Below are 22,864 nucleotides of genomic sequence, written 5' to 3' on the forward strand. Positions count from 1 at the left end.
ACGGCCACACCGGCCGGCTTACAGTGGATTACGAAATGTAAACTTCTAAATAATTCTTTCTTCTAAGCATCAGGAGTTTGACCAATTTGTTGTTTGTTTAGCTCTTGCTAATCAAACGGCGATGCTCATAACTTTACAGTTGTCAAAGCGATACTGAACATAGACATGTTTGCACAGGCACACAGGCAATGAAAATTTGCCCAACCGTTCTCTTCCTCCCCCCCCCCCCCCAGTCCCCTAGAACTTAGAACTACTTAAACCTGACTAACCTAAGGGCATCACACACACCCATACCCGAGGCAGGACTCGAACCTGCGACCGTAGCGGTCGCGCGGTTCCAGACTGTAGCGCCTAGAACCTCTCGGCCACACCTGTCGGCAAATATTTCCACACATGCGATCTGATTCTCTACTGGAATTGTATTCAAGACGTCATGCAAGCAAATTTGTAGTGTTTAGCGCAAAGAATGAAAGGAATGTAGTCTCGCAAATGAAGGGCTTATTTCAATAGTGGTACAAGTCCATTTTTGTTCATTGTGAAATACTTATTCGTAAAAAAGCATTATAGGCAGAAAAGTGGAGGTAATGGACTTGTACCACTGTTGAAATAAGCCCTTCAAATAACAGAAGTGTAAATGGATTTCTCGTGTATATCATTTGAGGGCAACAGACACCATTATAAAAGCGTTGTCCAAAGAGAATGAAATGTCGCTAAATAAGGAGGAGGAGGAGATTAGTGTTTAACGTCCCATCGACAACGAGGTCATTAGAGACGGAGCACAAGCTCGGGTTAGGGAAGGATGGGGAAGGAAATCGGCCGTGCCCTTTCGAAGGAACCATCCCAGCATTTGCCTGAAGTGAAATAGGGAAATCACGGAAAACCTAAATCAGGATGGCCGGACGCGGGATTGAACCGTCGTCCTTCCGAATGCGAGTCCAGTGTGCTAACCACTGCGCCACCTCGCTCGGTGCTAAATAAGTAAATGAACTAATAAAACTATCCCTGAAGCCTTTTAGCCATTTGAGATAGTTTCTTACTCTGAACAGAAGTTATATGTAACCCCAAGAGACCTGGGAACTGTACACCTATTTCATCATTTTTCATTTGATGGCACAGATCTTGAATTGTATGTCAATAGTTAACATCACAACAAAGCTCCTAGTCATAAAAAGTACTTAAATAAATGCTTCATAAAGTTACTAAATGTTCTTGAAACTTGTGACAGGAATCTCAAGCCTTCAGAAATGCCTTATAATTACTTATTTGTAATAAAGTGACTAAGCATCATTTGAAGTGACGAAACAGATTAATGATGTGCCGTGAGAGAATGAACTTGCTGGCATTCATGTTATTATAGAACCGTCAATACTATAAAAGTATTTTAATTTCAGATTAATGATAAAAATGTTTCATTTTAGTCGTTGAGTGTAAATACTATGATTAAGTGGAATTTGTACCTTAATTTGAAGCTCATTTTGACCTAATTAAAAACCATTTAAATAGAATAGTGTTTGTATATCTGTTTTGCAAAGTAGTGCAAAGTTTAAATGGGACAGAATTGAAAAATATATTTATTCATTTTTAACTATGTTTCTGCGCAATCAGTGCCATCATAAAAAATGTATGTACGTTAATGATTACTATTTTAGGCTGTTCATACATGGATCTTTGCCTAATTATGTTGCAAGAAGGTATTTATTTAAGTAACTGCTTTAGGAAAGCACAATGTTACACAAACTGACCATTGTTTGCAGATCTAATACACCTTGTCACAATGTTTCAACATATAACACAAGTAACTTTATAAAATATTCCAAGTTATAATTTTGTATTGTATCTTATCAAAACACCAAGTCATGTATTATATATTCTTCAAATTACTTCACCACATAAAAAGTTTCATTTTTCACTTTTGTTGTTATGCATTCAAATTTTTCAATGGTACTGAGTGCACATTTTAGGTAGTTTGTTAAAATATGCCAAGACCAAGATATTTATGGCTGTTGTGCTCTTTTCCAGCTGGATTATGACATGCTCATTGTGTGTCTGCTTCTTGTATTATGAAGTTGCATTGACAGCCTAAGGTGAAAGTACTCAGATTTTGTTTGGTGTATACTAGGCAACTATAAACATGTAAACTATGGATTGTGTTGCTATTCAGTTCCCTAAAATAATTTCTACGTGATTCTCGCGGTATGAGTCCCGATATGCATCTGATAGCCTTTTTTGCCCTTTAATAGTGTCTTAGATCCCCGTGAGTTTCCCGTAGCAAGTTTCCACATGTGAGATGGGAGGTAAAGAAAGCGAACTATGCACATAGTGGGAAAGTTTCACTAACACAACCTCTCAGTTTATATAGCACATAAACCATAAAATTAAGTAAGTGCTCTATCAGAACCTCGATCAACTCTAAAAATAAAATCAAAGCAGAATGATAGCAGATCTACCTAGCTGTAGTTGCTGAAGCTCTTAGAGGATGATAGTGGAGGTGCATGAGACTTTTAACTTTTCTAGGCCAACTGGCGCGAAAGTTAGCAGCTACGGTATATCCAAGGGCCATTTGACTGGCCGATGTAGTGGTGGGGGGGATTTATGTGCAAGTTTTCGTTGCCTGTGGAAACAAGGCATACGGCTTTGACATTTCTAGTGAAGCGACTGTAATATCTTCCGTTGGTGTAGATGATTGTATGTAGGTTTATGTTGTGATGGATAGGGATGAATGATAGGTGTTTGGAAGATGTAGAGGTGCCACCACGATTACGCTATTTTTATGTGGTGGTGCACTCTATTGTAATTAGTTAATAAAATTGAAGAGGGTCCAGTAGTTGCAAAGAATATATCACAGTTTGACCATTTTGAGTTCCTCTTGTTTTGATATAATGGTTGATCGAGTTCCATTTGTAGTGGAAAGTATATATCAAGTAGAGGTAAGTTGAAATTATATACTGCGTTTGGTTTTTTATTTGATCACATATATACATGCGTACTGTGTTGACAGGTCAATCTTTGCTGCCTATTTTTTAGTCACCTAATTTGCCGTTGTTTGTTTTCTTCGGTCGATTACAGGAAAGATTCTTTTAGGAAAATAATATTGGGAATAACTAACTAGAAAATTTACTGTGTTCATCGAGACGCAAAACAGATAAAGGCGTACTACTCTGAATGTGTTCTCTCCCATAATAGAGGCTGTAGGTAGCCCTACATTCGTCAAGAATGAAATATTTCTGTGTATAAAGGATTTTACAAGTTTAGGGTTATGTGCCTCCTGCGTCATATTTGCTGCGATCTTATTTTATCCGAACACAATCTTAGAGTTCCGCAAATGTTAACAATGCCAAAATATTACTGGGGACTGCTTAGCCGGTAGACTGCAACATTGCAAGAACTTAAATCTTAATTGTGCCCATTGTTGGCGAAAAGCTGCCGATGTTGACAAACATTCAAAATAAGCGTCTCACAAGTGTAATTCTGCATCGTTAGTTGCAGTATTTATGCTATGTGAAAACTGAATTTACGTGATGAATATACATTTTAAGGATTACACATGAAGTTTACAGCAGTCAAATAGTGGGAGCGATACTGAACTGGCTACTGTTTGGTTTTGCAAATTAAAAAAATTTTAATCTGACGTCCAAATATGGTTTACAGGATTGCTCAGCATTAATTAATCCGAATACCGGGATGTTTCCTTTGAAACGCGTACTGTGTGTTCTCATCCTAAGCCTTTAACGGTCAGCACCTGTGCTCTGTCAATAATCCCAACATCAATGATGTATTAAACCGTAGACTGCCTTCATTTGTTTCAGACTGTGTGTGTGTGTGTGTGTGTGTGTGTGTGTGTGTGTGTGTGTGTGTGTTTACTGTATTATTATTATTATTATTTTATTTAAGTGCACTCAACAGTGAGGTTATTAGTGCAATAGCAAGAATAGTCTGAGACAAATGTTGTTAAACAGCTGTAAGGAACAATGTGTAAAACACTAACCTCTTTTTAAACTGCAATCACACACACTCATTTTCACATAAATCCACCTACACACACACAGGCCTACCACTCATTCATATCAAATAATGCAAAATCTAAAACTGTCAGCTTTGTATCAGCTGTGATCTTCCAGCAATATATGTTATAGGTATACTTTCACTGCCCGATGACAGTTAACAGATCAGACTGATAGCTAAATAATTTTAGTTGGAGTTGATTATAATTATTTCCATGTACATTATGCAACTGCGAAAGATAAAATTAATGAAACAGTATGAATGTTAGACACTTGTCATGCAGGCGGGATGAGGTTCTCCTCACTCGCCTCCGCATCGGGCACAGTCCCTTAACGCACGGTTTTTTACTCAGGCGGGAGGACCCCCCAATCTGTAGTGCTTGTGGCGTCCAGATTACTGTCCGCCACATTTTACATGACTGTCCTTTATTCTCTGACCAGAGGGCGGTGGTTTCCTTGCCACCAGATTTGCCCTCTATTTTGCTATGACGATGCAACGACTGTGGTTAAGGTCTTACGGTTTTGTGTCCTGTCCAATTTGTTGCCTCGGATTTTAGGGAGAGGATTTTAATGTGCTGCTGGGTGACTGGCTCAACAAGGTAAGAGGTCCGCCAGTCACAATTACCTACTTGTTTCACTTCGATTTCTGTTCTCTTTTCCTTGTGTTTTCTTTCCCTTTTAGGGCGTTTCTTCTCCTCTTGTTTTGCTTCTGTATGTGAGGATTTGGAATTGCGTCAGGCCTGTGTCTTTTAGCCGTTGTCCTTGTTCGCTGTCCGTCTTCGTCCCTTCACCGCATGTGTTCCTGTTTCTATGCGTTTGGGTGCTGATGACCACGCTGTTTAGCGCCCGAAAACCTCAAACCCCACACACACACACACATTATTATCAGTTGCTGTGTGTATGAGGCTCTTATTGTTTTCATGTGCACTGTGTCTGTTGTATAGTCTCGAGGCTTACATCTGTAATCTCTTGGATCAATAAAGACTACCTGCTCTTAGCTGATGCAAATAAAATAAAACTTTGCATAATCAGCCACAGCAGATGCCAATGCAATTAGCTGCAAAAGGCATGTGGCACAAGACCAGCAATAGCAGTGTCTTAAATAATTCATCATTGTTCATCATGCTGCACGGTCTGGCGCCGTGCTATGGTTCACGCGGCTCCCCTCGTCTGAGGTTCGAGTCCTCCCTTAGGCGTGTGTGTGTGTGTGTGTGTGTGTGTGTGTGTGTGTTGTCCTTAGTGTAAGTTAGTTTAAATTAGATTAAGTAGTGTGTAAGCCTAGGGACCGATGACCTCAGCAGTTTGATCTCATAGGAACTTATCACAAAAACTCATTCATCATGACAGATCTTCTACCAAACGTTGATGTGACTGCAGCAAACCACTCGGGTAGGACCTAACATCAGTTGGAATTAAATGACTGATACTACAGTGTTAATAAATCAAAAGTCCAAGTCACACTTTTTTATTAATAAGTTAACAATTTTGGTGCATTCTTGATCATTATCATTGGGCTTTTTTCTGTTAAGAAATAATCTGTCTTCACACACATTACTTTTCATTACACAAGTACAGCTTTATCACTTCAGCTCTGTCAGTAGATGACTACAAGGGTAAGGGCATTTTAGCTTCACCATTTTGTAAAATCTGCGAAATCATCAGGCACACAGTTATAATGCCAAGCACCTTGAGAAGTGCGGTGCTGCACAGGAGGAATAGGTAGTTGCAGAAAGTTGCATCTACTGTGTTGCTTCTGTGGACTGTGCATTCAGTGACAACATCCCAAGAATTTGATTACCATACCTACCCTTAAGACAGACACTTTGTGCCCCAGTGACTTCATCACTTTAGGGCAGGCAACATATATTGTACAGATGTATCCATCTGTGGGCATCATTGCCATGCCTGTGAAGACTGAGAATCATATAGTTAAGCATTGGAAGGTGGTATCGCGTGTAGTTTGGAGGTGATGCTCTGCTCTTCTTCCGTCCCCTTTCCCCCCACTCCCATACCCCCTTGTGAAAAAATGAACATGGAAACATATCCACAGAAGTGTATAAACAGTAACTGGTTAGATGAGAGATGGCAGGTGACTGTTTGTAATGGAACATTCAATGAAATTAAGATCTGTCGGAGATGGGCTACTGTGTCAGGCACTTATCCTTTCATCTCCCATAGTGTAACACTGATGACAGTTACTTGTATACCACAAATGTGTTGACAATCAAAACCCCCATCTACCTCATTATATCAGTTAGTTTTCATCTTCGACAAATTTGCAGCTGTTTGCTGTCAGTGGTGTGATACATCCCATTATGGGAGTAGACTTACTGGTCATTCTGTAGGCTCCTGCTAGGGAACCTCCGTTCATGCCTAATAGATTCTGTGATATCCAGCTGGCTAGTCAGTGCAATTAGTCCTCATTAACACGGCCATGGTGAGAATGATTTCTGGTGATTGGAAGACTCCTTTCCTGTTTTTTTACTCTGTGCGGTTGGTAAAGGAGCCACAAACTCACACAGTCAGTCAGGCCACTAAGAATAAATTAATATCTACCAGTTCCCCTGAACACAGGACTCCATAGGTGTTATGGTAGGGCTATGGACACATGCAAAAAGGAATATTTTGAGTAGCTAATTGAGCTAACAAAAGTGTGAGGTTACTTGAATCTTAGCTTTTTTTTTTTTTTCTTTTAAACATAGACTGGATCGTTCAGGTTTTGGGCTTGGTGCAATACTAGAATACCATAAACTTCTGACATAAGGGAGAGTCCAGATTAATTAGATTCAAAATTACGCTTTTTAAGATTATTATCTGAGGCACTGTAAAATTAGATATAATGTTTTTTTCTGCTCTTTACAAAGAGAATTTGGTTAGCAACCTAACTGTGAGGAGCTGTTTAAGGTACCAAAAATAATTCAGAGTTATTGTCTTGATTAGATTGGATTGTAAAATTTACTTATGATCTGCATATTTACTTAAGGCAAATGTAGGGCACTGTTAGTAATTCTCTGAAATGCTGAGTAACTTTAAATATTCAGGCTCAATATTTAATTAATGCAAGTTAAGTATTGGCTGTGTAAAAAGAGTGACTCTTGTCTTTGAAAAACAAAACTGCTCTTTATTATTTACAATAACTGATGCACCAAGATTATCTATTGAGCATCTATCATTGAAAATTTCTAGTACACATCTTTATATACACTATCGAAAGTGTGTTTTGAGTTATCGATTCCCTCAGTAAGTTGTTCTGTCTTAGTTAAAGCAGAAAAACCCATCCAGTCACAAGTGTTACTCCATTGTAAGAAAGTTAGTGATGTACCTGTTACCATTACACCACTTCTGAATCTGGTAAAGGGTTTAATTTGCAATGGGACTTAATGCTGCAGACAGATGAGCAGTTGCGGAAAAACTTGGAGAAGTGAGAGGGTACCACTTCATACATTGTGTACATCAGGACTGCTAGACAATAAGGTTAACACCAGAGCAAGCATCCTAGCTTTTGTGTGGGATGCACTTCCTGAGAAAGTCAAAATGGTGGTTTACCACAACATTTTGGTCACATGTCTTCTTGTTCTGCCAACAGCCCAATTTGTGGAAACTGTGGTCTGCTGCTTTATGAAAATTAATCATGTAAACTGCCACTATTCTGTGTCAGGTGTGGAGGTGATCACCCTACCTGATCTCTGAAGTGTGTTACCCTACTATGGAACATAAATTCCTGAAACTTAAGGTCTCTGATTGCCTCTCGTATTTTGAAGCCCGGAGAACTTATATCTCGTCCCTGTGGTATTGAATTTGCACAGATGTCGTCGCTAAGAAGAATATCTCCATACTACATAGGGAACAATAACAGTGTGAGTGTGAACAACTCAGCAATCACCATTTCCAATGTTTATTTATCCCTAGGCAGGTCACTGATGTACCTTTGAGATGGCCACCTTAATCCTACAACCCTCCACTCTTTCTCCTACTTAGGGATTTCAATGCGACCACTCCCTGTGTCCATGTTTTCTGACAGAGACAGTCTGATTGACCAACTTCTTTCTGTTCCTGATCTCTCTCTCCTCAGTGGTGGTACCCCTATCCATGGAACTGATTCAGGTATTGACCTTACAACAGTGTCATTCCCCATTCTTATGGCTTTGATACAAAGGTTGCTATACCACAGTCTTCACTTTCCAGAGATTGTCACTTCCTTGTAATTGGGTGGAAGAACAATTGCCCCATTGTGCTCCCTGAAGGGCAAACTGGCAGGTGTATACCTCTGCCATCATCTTCGTCCCTTCTCTGTCATATTGCATTGATGAGGTCTGAGATATCACCAAAGCAATAAGCTGTATCACGGGAACTGCTATACCCCCTTTCTATTAACCTGTCCATAGGTTGCCCGTACCATAGTGGACCAAAGACATTACAACAGCTATTCAGAACCATCAAAAAGCCCTACAATGTCTAAAGCGACGTCCTTGACAGACCACCCTCATTCCTTTCAAGAGGCTCTGTCGAGAAATTCACTACCTAATTAAACAAAGTTAGAAAGAATGCTGGAACTGCTTAATCTTCTGCTTGGGAACATATGCCCCTTCTCCCAAGCCTGTGCCAGGCTCTATAGTCTGCTGAATCACCAGTGATCAACAACTGTTTGTGGTCTCCTCCTCCATCATGGTATTTCTACCAATGCATTGTTTCTTGCTGAACAGCTCCTGACCCACTTTGCAACAGTGTTGGCATTGTCATCTTACCCAGTTATCTTTCAAATGTATTAAAAGACAAGTTGTAGGCATGCCCTTATTCCTTGCCTCTATAACCACAAAATATATGATGAACCTTCTACTGACTGAGAGCTGCTTCTGGCTCTCGACTCACCACATAAGGCCCCGGGCACTGATTCATTCACAATCAGGTGTTGCGACATGTGAATGTGACTCGTGGGGTCCATCAACTCAAAGTCCTTAACCCTATTTGTCTAGAAGGTGTTTTGTCTTTACAGACATAGTATCATAATTCCAATCCTTAAACCAGGTAAAAACTCAGTATCCCTTGACAAGTACCAATGTTGTTGCACAGTTTCTATTTTTGGAACTCATCATTCATAAAAAGCTGACGTGACATTCAAGAATAGCTGCATTCGAAAGCTGAACGTTCTCTGCTTCCTTGTGTTGACCTCTTGCACTGTTTGTGGATTGCACTGTTCTATTCTGCTTGTACTGGGGACTTGTCTCATCCCGGCTGGACTATGGTTGCCAGATGTATTGTTCAGCAGCAACTATGGCTTTGAAATTATTGGGCCCATTACATCAGTATGAAGAAGTAAGACTCACCACTGGCACTATCCAGACGAGTCCCTTACACAGTCTTGCTTGTCAAAGTGGGCCTCTTACTTCTTCATTTCTTTTATTACCAACTCTTGCTCAATTATGAAATCACCAAATGACAATTCCTAATCACCCAGCTTATTTAATTATTTTGAATACAGGGGATATTGACCCCGTCACTTTACCTCGGGTGGGCTTCCCAGTTGGAATGCACCTTGAGCCCCTCTTCCAGGGTCTTCCTACACCCACCTTAGAAAATGCTACTTCTGTATTTCTGTGCAATCCTCCTTTTTTAGTACTAGAATCGCTCTACATCAAGGATCTAAAGTTTGTCTCTCCCATGGTGTTTTACTATCTGTTTCTCTCAGTTCTTCAGTCATATCAGGGTGCTGCCATCATTTACAATGATGGCAATGAAATCATGGATGGAGTGGTAAATGCTTTTACATTTCCTACTGGTCAGGAATGGCTTAAGTTGCAAGGGACATAGTGTTTTTGTAATGGAACCCCTGGACTCATAGCTAGTAGCAGAGCCCTAAGTTTTATTAAACAGCTCTCCCTCGACTGTGGTGTAGTTTATAGTGTCTTCATGAGTGGTCTCCAAGCTGTTGATCAGTGATGCCTTTGTCATCCTGTGATATCTGCTTTCAGAATCTTCTCTTTGACATTAGTGATACTACCTGCTAAGTTGTCTTTTTCTGGGCCCCAAATTGTGTGTGTCCCAGTGAATGATCTGGCTGACCATTCATGGTTAGAGAATCGCTTACCCACCAAACATTCGTTTTTATGATCCTAGGTGCAGATTGTGTGTGCAAGTAAGACCTCTACTGGTTAAGAGTTGGATCATCTAGTGAGCTACTCCCCCTTTAATAAATTCAACATTATGAAGCAGACTACGGCTAGAAGGCGCTTCTCTTTCAATTCTTCTTGCAAGGAATACACTGTCCCTTACAGACAGTAGCTCACATCCCACTGCACTGCTCGCCCATTCTGGTTCTCCATGCCAAGTTTATCTTTCCGATTCTTTGTCTCTAATGTTAGCAGATGATGTACAAACAGTTGAAATGGTTATTCGTAGAAACGTAGAAGAAATTGGTTTTTATTCTCAGGTCTAATGTTTTATAGTGCTTTAATGGCGGAGTTGGGTTGTGGGGGTTGGGGTGTCTCCTTTAGTGTGCTACAACCTTGACCCAACTTACTCCACCAGCTGCCTCGGTCACACCTCTTTATTCTGTTTTTAATTAGTTTTGGATGTCATTAGCCCTTTTTTGTCACACCCTATCTTAATTTTTTAGGGGTTCCCCTTTATATAGCAATCCAGTTTAGCCAAGACCTTAAGGATTTATTATCCTTGATACTAACTGATGATGATAGACCAGTTGAAGACATTTCTGTGCTTTCTGAGAGAGAGTGGGCTGTATTCACATCTTTTACACTTCCGCTACAACAGACAGGAGGTGGAACAATAGTGGAAGGGACACCTCCTGCCACATGCTGATCCCTAGGGAAACCTTATGTTGCTACTATATGTCCTGCTGATCTTTGTTACATTTTTAGCCTTTTCACTTTTGCTGTTACAGATATCCTCCCTACCTCTGCTAGATAGAATTATTTATTTATTTTACTTTATTACCACTGCATTGGGTCAGGAGAGGGGGGGGGGGGGGGGGGTGTAGGCATGAAGACAGTGTCTCAAACTGTAGATGAACCCCAGTGGGCCCCGTCTGCTGTCTGGCCTGCAGACCAGCTCAACCCATATACTTTTATCTCTTATTCAGTTATTTTCCTTCTCTGCCGTGAATCCTGTCAATGCCATGATTTTACCACACCTACATACTATCACATTTTGATCAAATTTCTGGTCGATGTCACTAATTCCGGATGAACTGTTGCATGACGAGGGGCGGCTAACCTCACTGTTCAATCGCTTAATCACTCCCCAACTTAAGATTGTGGGTTTCAGTCTGCTTCGACTCCTTAGATTAACGCAAATGAAACTTGGATTGTGCACGACCACCACCACACAGATATTTTGTGGACATCACCATTTGGGACATAGAATTAAGTCTATCAACTCTTAATATAACCTTCGAAAGCAGAACACCTAGCTCACTTGCACCAAATATCACCAGACTCTGAAAGCCTGAATTAGTGATTACCCATTAGAGTGAATATTAGGGGTGAATGGAGTTCAGTTCCTTGAATAATTATTAATGTGCAAGCAACCAGGCCACCTCAGGAAAAGGTGGAAGCTGTCCTCAGATGATATGCTGTGTTCAAGTTAGTGGACTGATGTTACTCCAGGGATGACCTCCTGACCCCCCCCCCCCCCCCTCAATGCATATAGACTGAGGAAAGGACATACTGCATGCTTGTTAGAAACACGAGAACTCCCCTTTAAGCAAGATATGGAATCCTGCTTTGTTGTGTATTAAAATGCAGTGAACTTTTTTGTTTCCAGCAGTGTGATTAAATTGCAACTTGTGACGGGGCTACATCATTCTTGTCTATTTTTACCACATATTGACACTTTATGTATACCAGGCACCATTAGGAAGACAACATTTATACAGATTTTGCCACATGAGGAGTGTTCTGTCTTTGGCCCATGGATTGGGGTAAACTCTTGTTTGGTGAGGTACGTAGGGCATTTTATTAGAGGATGGAAAACAGATACATCATTGAAATATGTGTAATTCAATGCAAGATCTAGTAATAAAACACTATTAAAAACATTATTGACTACATAATCAGTTGTTGTTTGATGGCATTGTAAACTGAAAATAAAGACTGAAGAACATTGACAGTTCCTACTACATTCTGATGTTCTTATTCTGCCAATCAATAATGGTAAAGTCATTAATATCAGTCATGTAGTAAAAATCAAACAATGGAAAATCCAGAATGGAATGTAACAATACGAGGGAAGCAAAGGTGCTACTCACCATATAGCGGAGATGCTGAGTAGCGATAGGCACAATAAAAAGATTCACACAATCATAGCTCCCAACCATTAAGGTCTTTGTCAGCAGTAGACACACATACACACATGCGCACACTCCCGCAAGTGCAACTTGCACACACATCTGCAGTGTCACAGAGCTGAAACTACACTGCGAGCAGCAGCACCACTGCATGATGGGAGTGGCGACTGGGTGGGGGTAAGGAGGAAGGAGGGGGAGGGAAGGACAGTCAAGTGTTGCAGTTTAGACGGAGAGCAGAAGAGAAGGTGCAGAGGGGGGAGAGGCTAAGTAGCTGAAAGGAGAGAAATAAAAGTAAATTAAAAGACTGGGTGTGGCGGTGAAATGACGGCTGTGTAGCGCTGGAATGGGAACAGGAAGGGGGCTGGATGGGTGAGGGGTTGACTTAACGAAGGTTGAGGCCAGGAGGGTTATGGGAACGTAGGATGTATTGCAGGGAAAGTTCCCACCTGCGCAATTCAGATAAGCTGGTGTTGGTGGAAAGAATCCATACGGCACAGGCTGTGATGCAGTCATTGAGATGAGGGGTATCATGTTTGGCAGTGTGTTCAGCTACAAGGTGATCCACTTGTTTTTTGGCCACAGTTTGTTGGTGGCCGTACATGCGGACAGACAGCTTGTTGGTTGTCGTGCCTACATTGAATGCAGCACAGTTGTTGCAGCTTAGCTTGTAAATCACATGACTGGTTTCACAGGTAGCCCTGCCCTTGATGGGATAGGTGATGTTAGTGACCGGAAGGAGTAGGTGGTGGTAGGAGGATGTATGGGACAGGTGTTGCATCTAGGTCTATTACAGGGGTATGAGCCATTAGGTAAGGGATAGGGAGCAGGGGTTGTGTAAGGATGGAGGAGTATATTGTGTAGGTTCGGTGGACAGCGGAATACCATGGAAGGGGGGGGGGGGGGGGAAGGATAGTGGGTAGGACACTAAATCATCTCAGGGCACGACGAGAGGTAATTGAAACCCTGGCGGAGAATGTAATTCAGTTGCTCCAGTCTCGGATGGTACTGAGTTACGAGGGGAATGCTCCTCTGTGGCCGGACTGTGGGACTTTGGGAGGTGGTGGGAGACTGGAAAGATAAGGCACGGGAGATTTGTTTTTGTACAAGGACGGGAGGTTAATTACGGTCAGTGAAGGCTTCAGTTAGACCCTTGGTATATTTTGAGAGGGACTGCTCGTCACTGCAGATGCGATGACCATGGGTGGCTAGGCTGTATGGAAGGGACTTCTTGGTATGAAACGGGTGGCAGCTGTCGAAGTGGGGGTATTACTGGTGGTTAGTAGGTTTGTTATGGATGGAGGTACTGATGTAGCCATCTCTGAGGAGGAGGTCAACCTCTAGGAAGGTGGTTTGTTGGGTTGAGTAGGACCAGGTGAAGCAAATTGGAGAGAAGTTGTTCGAGGTTCTGGAGGAATGTGAAAAAGGTGTCCTCACCTTTAATCCAGATAGCGTAGATGTCATCAGTGAATCTGAACTGGGTGACGGGTTTAGGATTCTGGGTTTTTAGGAAGGATTGCTCTTGATGGCCCATGAATAGGTTAGCATAGGGTGGTGCCATGCGGCTGCCCATAGCCGTACTGCGGATTTGTTTGTAGGTAATGCCTTAAAAGGAGAAGTAATTGTGGGTGAGGATATGGTTGATCATGGAGACTAGGAAGGAGGTTGTCGGTTTGTAATCCATAGGGCGTCTGGAAAGGTAGTGTTCGATAGCAGTAAGGCCATGGGCATTAGGAATGTTACTGTACAGGGAGGTGGCATCAGTAGTGACGAGCAGGGCACTGTGTGGTAAAGGGAAAGGAACTTGTGAGAGTCGGTTGAGGAAATTGTTGGTATCTTTTATATAGGAGGATAGGTTCTGGGTAATAGGTTGAAGGTGTTGGTCTATGTCTATGACAGAAGTGATTCTCTCAGTAGGGGCACAGTAACCGCCCACAATGGGGCGTCCTGGGTGGTTGGGTTTATGGACTTTAGGAAGCATGTAGAAGGTGGGAGTGTGGGGAGTGGTAGGGGTAAGTAGAGAGATGGACTCTGGGGAGAGGTTCTGGGATGGGCCTTAGGATTTGAGTAGTAACTGGAGATCCTGCTGGATTGCTGGAATGGGATCACTGTGGCATGGTTTGTAGGTGAAAGTATCTGACATCTGATGGAGTCCTGCTACGTAATCCTTGCAGTTCAAAACTATGGTGGTGGAGCCTTTGCCTGCAGGTAGGATTATAAGATTGGGATCAGTTTTTAGATGGTGGACTGCAGTTCTTGCTGCAGATGTAAGGTAAGTATGTATGTTGAGGGATTTGGGGAATGATGGTGAAGCAAGGTTCGAGGATAAGAAATTCTGGAAAGTTAACAGGGTGTGGTTTGGAGGCAGTGGGGGTGCATCACAGTTGGATGGAGGAGTGAAGTCAGTTAGGCAAGGTTCAAGGCAAGGTTCAATATTGGTCATTTGGTTGAGTCCGATTGGTCGAGTTGGTGGCAAAAAGTGTTTCCACTGTTGGGACGGGGAGAACATCTTTAATTAATCCTGCATGGTTGAATTTGGGAGTGGGGCAAAAGGTGAGGCCTTTGGAAAGGGCTGATATTTCTGAGGGACTAAGGGTTCTGGAAGAAAGGTTCAAGACTGTGTTGTGTGTCTGTTTAGGTTTTGAGTTCTGTGGGAGTGAGTTTTGGAGGGTAGGATAAGTGTAGTAGGTCTGCGAGACAGAGTTTGTCAGCTATGAGGGGACATGGGGGAGGGCTGGAGGTGGTTGTAGAAGTGATGGACAGTTGTACTCCGATGCGGGAGTAGGAATTGAGCAGGATGGAGCGCTTTTTGAGGTTGCGTTGTGCATGTTGCTCAAGTTCCTGTAGGGCAAGAGGTTCATTGTGTGTTATGGGTTCCAGGAATTTGGGATTACATAGCAGGTGAATTTTGCAGATGGAGAGAAGGTACTTCAAGGAGGATTGGGCTTGGTTGATATGGTTTTGCAGGACTGTGTTGCCAAGGACTAAGGATTGGCGGAATCTGAACAGGTGGAGGTCATTGTGAATGAGGGGTGGCAACCAGAAATAGGTAATTTGATGGTAAGGCTATTAGGGTGGGATTTCATGAGTCAAGTAACAACGCAGGAACAGTATGTGGGACTGGGATCTGAATAGGGATAAGGAAACTTTTCTGTATAGATGCAGATAGAAAGAGCAAAGATCCATGGTGGGGCAAAAGTGCAAAAAAATACATACGAAAGTAGAATTATGTCCGTCATTTCACCGCCACAGCCAGTCTTTTAATTTATTTTTATTTCTCTTCTTTCTGGTACTTAGCCCCCGCCCCCACCCATCCCGCACCTTCTTTCCTGCTCTCCGTCTAAACTGCAACACTTCACTGTCCACCACTCCTACCATACTATCCCTCCCCCTCCCTGCCCCAGCCTCCTCCTTACCCCCACCCAGTCGCCACTCCCATAATGCACTGGTGCTGCTGCTCGCAGTGTAGTTTCAGCTCTCTCAGACTGCAGACGTGTGTGCAAGTTACGCTTGCTTGCTTGCGTGTGTGTGTGTGTGTGTGTGTGTGTGTGTGTGTGTGTGTGTGTGTACTGCTGACAAAGGCCTTAATAACCGAAAGCTATGATTGTGTGAATATTTTATTTTGCCTATCACGACTCAGCATCTACGCTATATGGTGAGTAACAACTTTCCTTCCCTCGTATTGTTACATCATACAGTAAGTTTGTTATGTCATTATTATAATCTCAAAATAATTGTTTACCAGATCCATAAATGTAAGAGAGTTACAAATTTACTGACCAATACTTACTCTCAGGAGGTAAAATTTTTAGTACTAGTGATAAGCGGATGTTGAATGTACACAAAACCATCAAGGCTTTCAGAGCTGAGGAAAGTAGGATAAGTTGGGTAAATTTAAAAAGGGACTGGTCGTTCAGATCCCAGGGCGGGCAGTTTTAAAAATGTTACGTCCTAGGTGTAGGTACTGGCCACCAATTTCATCTTGTTGTTTTCTCAAGTAAATTTTCCTTTTTAATCCATAACTAAATTCACCATGCACTTTGTAAATCAGATCTTTGCTGATGGACTACATATCATCAAATAGTTTTTATATTCAACATGATTAAAAATGTAATTGAGAATTGTTAAACACTCCTGCAAAACAAGCTGCTGGGAAAGAACTTTGTGTTGGGAGGGGGGGGGGGGCGCTATGTTTGGTTGCATATTGTGAGAGGCATCCAAGGTGCCTTTCCAACACGTTTTTGAGTGTCTTTCAAAGACATTCTTTGTGCTTTGGAGTGATCTGACAAATGCAACATAACAGCAATTGGAACACAGTTAAAGTGACCTTAAACCTGAGATATTCAAGCCTAAGATGGGAGATTTTGAATTGGCACACTCCTTTTATTCTGTGCAGTAGTTCTTTCACTTAATTTTTCACTATACAGTAATACTAGGAACTATATGAAACTATAAATCTCATTTTGAATTTTTGTTTTTTAACTATGAATGTAGTAACTTGTTTCGTGACCTTGTAGCTTGGCTCAAGATGGGGCCATGAAATGTGAAGGGAGAGGAGGGGGTGGGGTTTGTGGTTAAATCACTAGAGGTTTTTATAGTGCAACAAATGTAACTGTTATATTTCCATTTCATACCATTTTACCTCTTGGAGAAGTCCTGTCAGTACTATACATACCTTGATTGAAAAAGAGTTATTGGTGCGAAGATGGAATATCTGTCATGCCTGGATCAGTTTTCTGTTAAGAGTTGTTAAAAATTCATCATCAAGGATGCACAACTGTTAAAAGTACTTTTTTTCACAACTGAGTTAATTTTGTTTTAAATTTTAATAAACAAATTAAATTTCAGGGTCTTACACCTGGAACACCAATCTTCATCACAAAATTTGTACCTGCTGAAGTTCAAACACCATGCTTGGGAGCAGCTGCACTTCTACCTCCTAACCCAACGGCTGGTCCTCCTGCACTTAAGACTGTTTTCCCTGGAAATGTTTCACTGGTTAGTAGCAGCAGTTTCTAATTGTGTCAGATAAGTATGTAAATTATTCTTATATTGGCTATGCTTTTGGCGATGAAATGGAAAAAAGGTACTGTTGAAGAGATCTTAGTTTCATTGTCTGAATGTGAAGTATTATGATTCAGTGCAGTGTGTAGTAGACTGGTTTCAGCACTCACACCTGCTATACATTCCACACTTATCTACTAAAAATATTTGTAATTTAAAAACAGCATGAATATAGTATTTAGTGTAACACATTCCATCATGTCATTGAAAATAATCAACTTTCCCTTCTGCCAGAAGGAGGAGCCACAGGTTCTGAAAGCTTGCAAATTTCAATACCTTTATATGTGTGCTCTCCTGCCACTGCTTGGTGAGTAGTTTTTTTATCTGTCCTGTTACATTATATTCAGTTTTCAGAAGATATCGTAGTTCACTCCTGCTGACTAGCTAAAACATTACACGTCATATGATAAAATAGCTTTGGCACATACCTGGAAGAATCCTGGAGATACTAAAAGGTATCAGATAGATTATATAATGGTAAGACAGAGATTTAGGAACCAGGTTTTAAATTGTAAGACATTTCCAGGGGAAGATCTGGATTCTGACCACAATCTATTGGTTATGAACTGCAGATGGAAACTGAAGAAACTGCAAAAAGGTGGGAATTTAAGGAGATGGGACCTGGATAAACTGAAAGAACCAGAGGTTGTAGAGAGTTTCAGGGAGAGCATAAGGGAACAGTTGACAGGAATGGGGGAAAGAAATACAGTAGAAGAAGAATGGGTAGCTCTGAGGGATGAAGTAGTGAAGGCAGCAGAGGATCAAGTAGGTAAAAAGACGAGGGCTAATAGAAATCCTTGGGTAACAGAAGAAATATTGAATTTAATTGATGAAAGGAGAAAATATAAAAATGCAGTAAATGAAGCAGGCAAAAAGGAATATAAACGTCTCAAAAATGAGATCGACAGGAAGTGCAAAATGGCTAAGGAGGGATGGCTAGAGGACAAATGTAAGGATGTAGAGACTTGTCTCACTAGGGGTAAGATAGATACTGCCTACAGGAAAATTAAAGAGACCTTTGGAGAGAAGAGAACCACTTGTACGAATATCAAGAGCTCAGATGGCAACCCAGTTCTATACAAAGAAGGGAAGGCAGAAAGGTGGAAGGAGTATATAGAGGGTTTATACAAGGGCGATGTACTTGAGGACAATATTATGGAAATGGAAGAGGATGTAGATGAAGATGAAATGGGAGATAAGATACTGCGTGAAGAGTTTGACAGAGCACTGAAAGACCTGAGTCGAAACAAGGCCTCGGGAGTAGACAACATTCCATTAGAACTACTGATGGCCTTGGGAGAGCCAGTCATGACAAAACTCTACCATCTGGTGAGCAAGATGTATGAGACAGGCGAAATACCCACAGACTTCAAGAAGAATATAATAATTCCAATCCCAAAGAAAGCAGGTGTTAACAGATGTGAAAATTACCAAACTATCAGTTTAATAAGTCACAGCTGCAAAATACTAACCCGAATTCTTTACAGACGAATGGAAGAACTGGTAGAAGCGGACCTCGGGGAAGATCAGTTTGGATTTCGTAGAAATGTTGGAACACGTGAGGCAATACTAACCTTACGACTTATCTTAGAAGAAAGATTAAGAAAAGGCAAACCTACGTTTCTAGCATTTGTAGACTTAGCGGAAGCTTTTGACAACGTTAACAGGAATACTCTCTTTCAAATTCTGAAGGTGGCATGGGGTAAAATACAAGGAGCGAAAGGCTATTTACAATTTGTACAGAAACCAGATGGCGGTTATAAGAGTCGAGGGGCATGAAAGGGGAGCAGTGGTTGGGAAAGGAGTGAGACAGGGTTGTAGCCTCTCCCCGATGTTATTCAATCTGTATATTGAGCAAGCAGTAAAGGAAACAAAAGAAAAATTCGGAGTAGGTATTAAAATTCATGGAGAAGAAGTAAAAACTTTGAGGTTCGCCGATGACATTGTAATTCTGTCAGAGACAGCAAAGGACTTGGAAGAGCAGTTGACCGGAATGGACAGTGTCTTGAAAGGAGGATATAAGATGAACATCAACAAAAGCAAAACGAGGATAATGGAATGTAGTCAAATTAAATCGGGTGATGCTGAGGGGATTAGATTAGGAAATGAGACACTTAAAGTAGTAAAGGAGTTTTGCTATTTAGGAAGTAAAATAACTGATGATGGTCGAAGTAGAGAGGATATAAAATGTAGGCTGGCAATGGCAAGGAAATCGTTTCTGAAGACGAGAAATTTGTTAACATCGAGTATAGATTTAAGTGTCAGGAAGTCGTTTCTGAAAGAATTTGTATGGAGTGTAGCCATGTGTGGATGTGAAACATGGACGATAACCAGTTTGGACAAGAAGAGAATAGAAGCTTTCGAAATGTGGTGCTACAGAAGAACGCTGAAGATAAGCTGGGTAAATCACGTAACTAATGAGGAGGTATTGAATAGGATTGGGGAGAAGAGAAGTTTGTGGCACAACTTGAGTAGAAGAAGGGATCGGTTGGTAGGACATGTTTTGAGGCATCAAGTGATCACAAATTTAGCATTGGAGGGCAGCGTGGAGGGTAAAAATCGTAGAGGGAGACCAAGAGATCAATACACTAAGCAGATTCAGAAGGATGTAGGTTGCAGTAGGTACTGGGAGATGAAGAAGCTTGCACAGGATAGAGTAGTATGGAGAGCTGCGTCAAACCAGTCTCAGGACTGAAGACCACAACAACAACACATACATTGTTAATTATATGGTGTTATACAAACAATATTTGCAACACCAGAGGTCTCTCTACTTACCAGTACAGAAGTAGAAACTACAGGAGGTGTGGAGATGCACACAAGTAAGAAGTCATCCTGAATCCCTTAGACTCACAGGAATTTGAAAAAAAGTCATTCTTTGGCAGTCAGAGATTTATTGATAACAAGAGATAAAAGTTAAGATACATGATTGTACAAAATTTTTCCTTCCCTCCTGCAAACCATATCATGAGAGATATCATAATGCAGAAAATATATGAGACATAACAGTTGACATGAGCATGACTCTCAGTTTATCTGCTTCGGATCACAAGGTTGGTAAAAACTTACATAAAAAACAAACCTCAAAGCCTTCTGCATGCTTTTAGGCGGCTGTCGCTAGTGGGCAGCTGTTGAAGCATCATAGTCCATGGGGCTGATTCAGATAAACAGAGCTCTGTCTGGATGGACATTTTCCCTCCAAATTTTTCCCAAAGTAGCAAAGGTTTGTAAGCAATTGTTTCGTCTTTGAAAGGATTCAGACTACTTCAAAATAGCATGCTACAGTTGGAGATAGAGCTATCAGAAGTGTCATACTGTTTTTAGGCACTAAAAATATTTGATTATTTAAAATCAAATGAAATGTATAGCATTGTTAATTTCAGGAAGGAGGCAGTTATCTGCCACAATACAGTGAAAGCTGACCTGAAAAAAAATGTGAATGGGAAAATGTAGGTACCACAGAAGTGAAGAACATAACCGAGAAAGTAAGTGGATCGCTAGGAAAAAAATTGCATTTACTTGGAACATCTGCTCTCCCACATTTCCATACTTTATTAAAACTGAGTTTATGTGACTCAGTGTCAGACCCTCTATATCAGACACTACATTATGTTTTAATTACCAAAACTGTGATCATTTGTTGTATGTTTGCTGCAGCGGGGAAACTTTTTGTGCCATCATGGAACAAAGGTGCAGGAATCTCGTATATCATATACATCTCCACCAAAGTGTGTAAATTGTTCAGTTGATCATCCTATGCTGAAGTAGGGATTGCCGTGTTAAGCTGAGACGTGAAAACATCGGTAACTGAAGGTGACAAGGGGAATCATATGGTAAGGCTAAGAAATTCATCAAAGTTATGTAGTCAGCAGCATTTGCCACATCTTTTGCAACAGTTCTTAAAAAATCTCATCATAAACAGTGCCTTGACTGAAATTTGGACTTCAGAATTGGCCCTGAGTACATGTTCTTGCAGTTGCAGCTGCAGCTGCAAAGGGAAAACTTTCTCTGAAAAGTTATGCTTCAAAGGCAACAGATTTTCCAAACATTCAATCTCAATAATGTAAACTGTCAACAAACTTGTTCACACAAATATCACCACCTCCAAGGAAAGAGAAAAACCAGAAACTGGAGAAAACCAAGTAAATCAAATTAAACAGACTGATTCACTGAACACTGCTACAATACAGTGGTGAAGGCAGTGGCTTCAATATTGATCTCATGCTGGAAAAACCAAAAAGCCCAACTACCATTTTTCACACCATCTTTTGCACATCATCATAGCAGACAAAATGAGGAGGAGAATGAAAACCTCAACTGATCAGAGGCACTTTAGTGAGTTTAGAACTTTCATGAAGGATCTCAAACTGATAGCACTGGAAAAACCTCTATGCTTCTGTCTGCAGGAGACACTTGGAAAGCTGTAATGATTTCTGTGTTAAGAGCCTATTCTCTCCATGAGCAAGAAAATCTTAATGGCAATAGAGCCAAGAATAGGATGGTGTTATTCATGAGTAATGCATGCCACATGTCACCCGTTCCATTCATGGCTAGCTCGAAGGCAACAGCAATTGTCATTCATATTTCACTGATAATCACCATATACATAGCATTTTCACCTCATTGGCCTCTCAATAAATAGACTCTTGAGTATAGATTTAAGTGCCAGGAAGTCGTTTCTGAAAGTATTTGTATGGAGCGTAACCATGTATGGAAGTGAAACGTGGATGATAAATAGTTTAGACAAGAAGAGAATAGAAGCTTTCGAAATGTGGTGCTACAGAAGAATGCTGAAGATTAGATGGGTAGATCATATAACTAATGAGGAGGTATTGAATAGGATTGGGGAGAAGAGAAGTTTGTGGCACAACTTGACCAGACGAAGAGATCGGTTGGTAGGACGTGTTCTGAGACATCGAGGGATCACCAATTTAGTATTGGAGGGCAGCGTGGAGGGTAAAAATCATAGAGGGAGACCAAGAGATGAATACACTAAGCAGATTCAGCAGGATGTAGGTTGCAGTAGGTACTGGGAGATGAAGAAGCTTGCACAGGATAGAGTAGCATGGAGAGCTGCATCAAACCAGTCCCAGGACTGAAGACCACAACAACAATAATATGTAATAAGTAACTCCTCCCATCATGGGTACTTCTTGGGGATTTCATTTTACATAATATGTTTTCGGATTTGGATAAAACCTGACTAGAGGGTGAAGTCCTCAAGAAACTCATTGAATCACAAGACATTTGTATCTTGAAGCTGAGATCAAGCTATGGATTTCAGGTCAAGACTTGAGTGGACCACGTCACAAATGTGATCTACTATGCCTCTGAGACATTAATACTTCACTTCTACAATGGAATAACAAATGTGAGTCAGCATTCAGAGACAATGGGTGACTGCAGAAGCACTGGACCAGAACACCAAGAGAGACTTTGGTGATCTTTCAGGTAATGAAGAAAAAAAAAGCACATAATTAGAGATAGCAGAGAAAGATCA

At 41.1% G+C, this 22,864-nt stretch overlaps 1 protein-coding gene across 1 annotated transcript in view; it reads left to right on the forward strand.

The window, feature by feature from the left end:
* Nucleotides 1–2,688: 2,688 nt before the first annotated feature.
* Nucleotides 2,689–22,864, forward strand: part of LOC126419386 (zinc finger protein 37-like) — a 152,137-nt gene continuing 131,961 nt past the window's right edge. The window contains exons 1-2 of the mRNA XM_050086577.1: nucleotides 2,689–2,927; nucleotides 17,149–17,298. Of these exons, the coding sequence (XP_049942534.1) occupies nucleotides 2,880–2,927; nucleotides 17,149–17,298 (198 nt within the window). The 5' untranslated portion in view covers nucleotides 2,689–2,879. The remainder of the gene's footprint in view (nucleotides 2,928–17,148; nucleotides 17,299–22,864) is intronic.

The sequence above is a fragment of the Schistocerca serialis genome, chromosome 1, assembly GCF_023864345.2.
Source record: "Schistocerca serialis cubense isolate TAMUIC-IGC-003099 chromosome 1, iqSchSeri2.2, whole genome shotgun sequence".
NCBI classification, from domain to species: Eukaryota; Metazoa; Arthropoda; class Insecta; order Orthoptera; family Acrididae; genus Schistocerca; species Schistocerca serialis.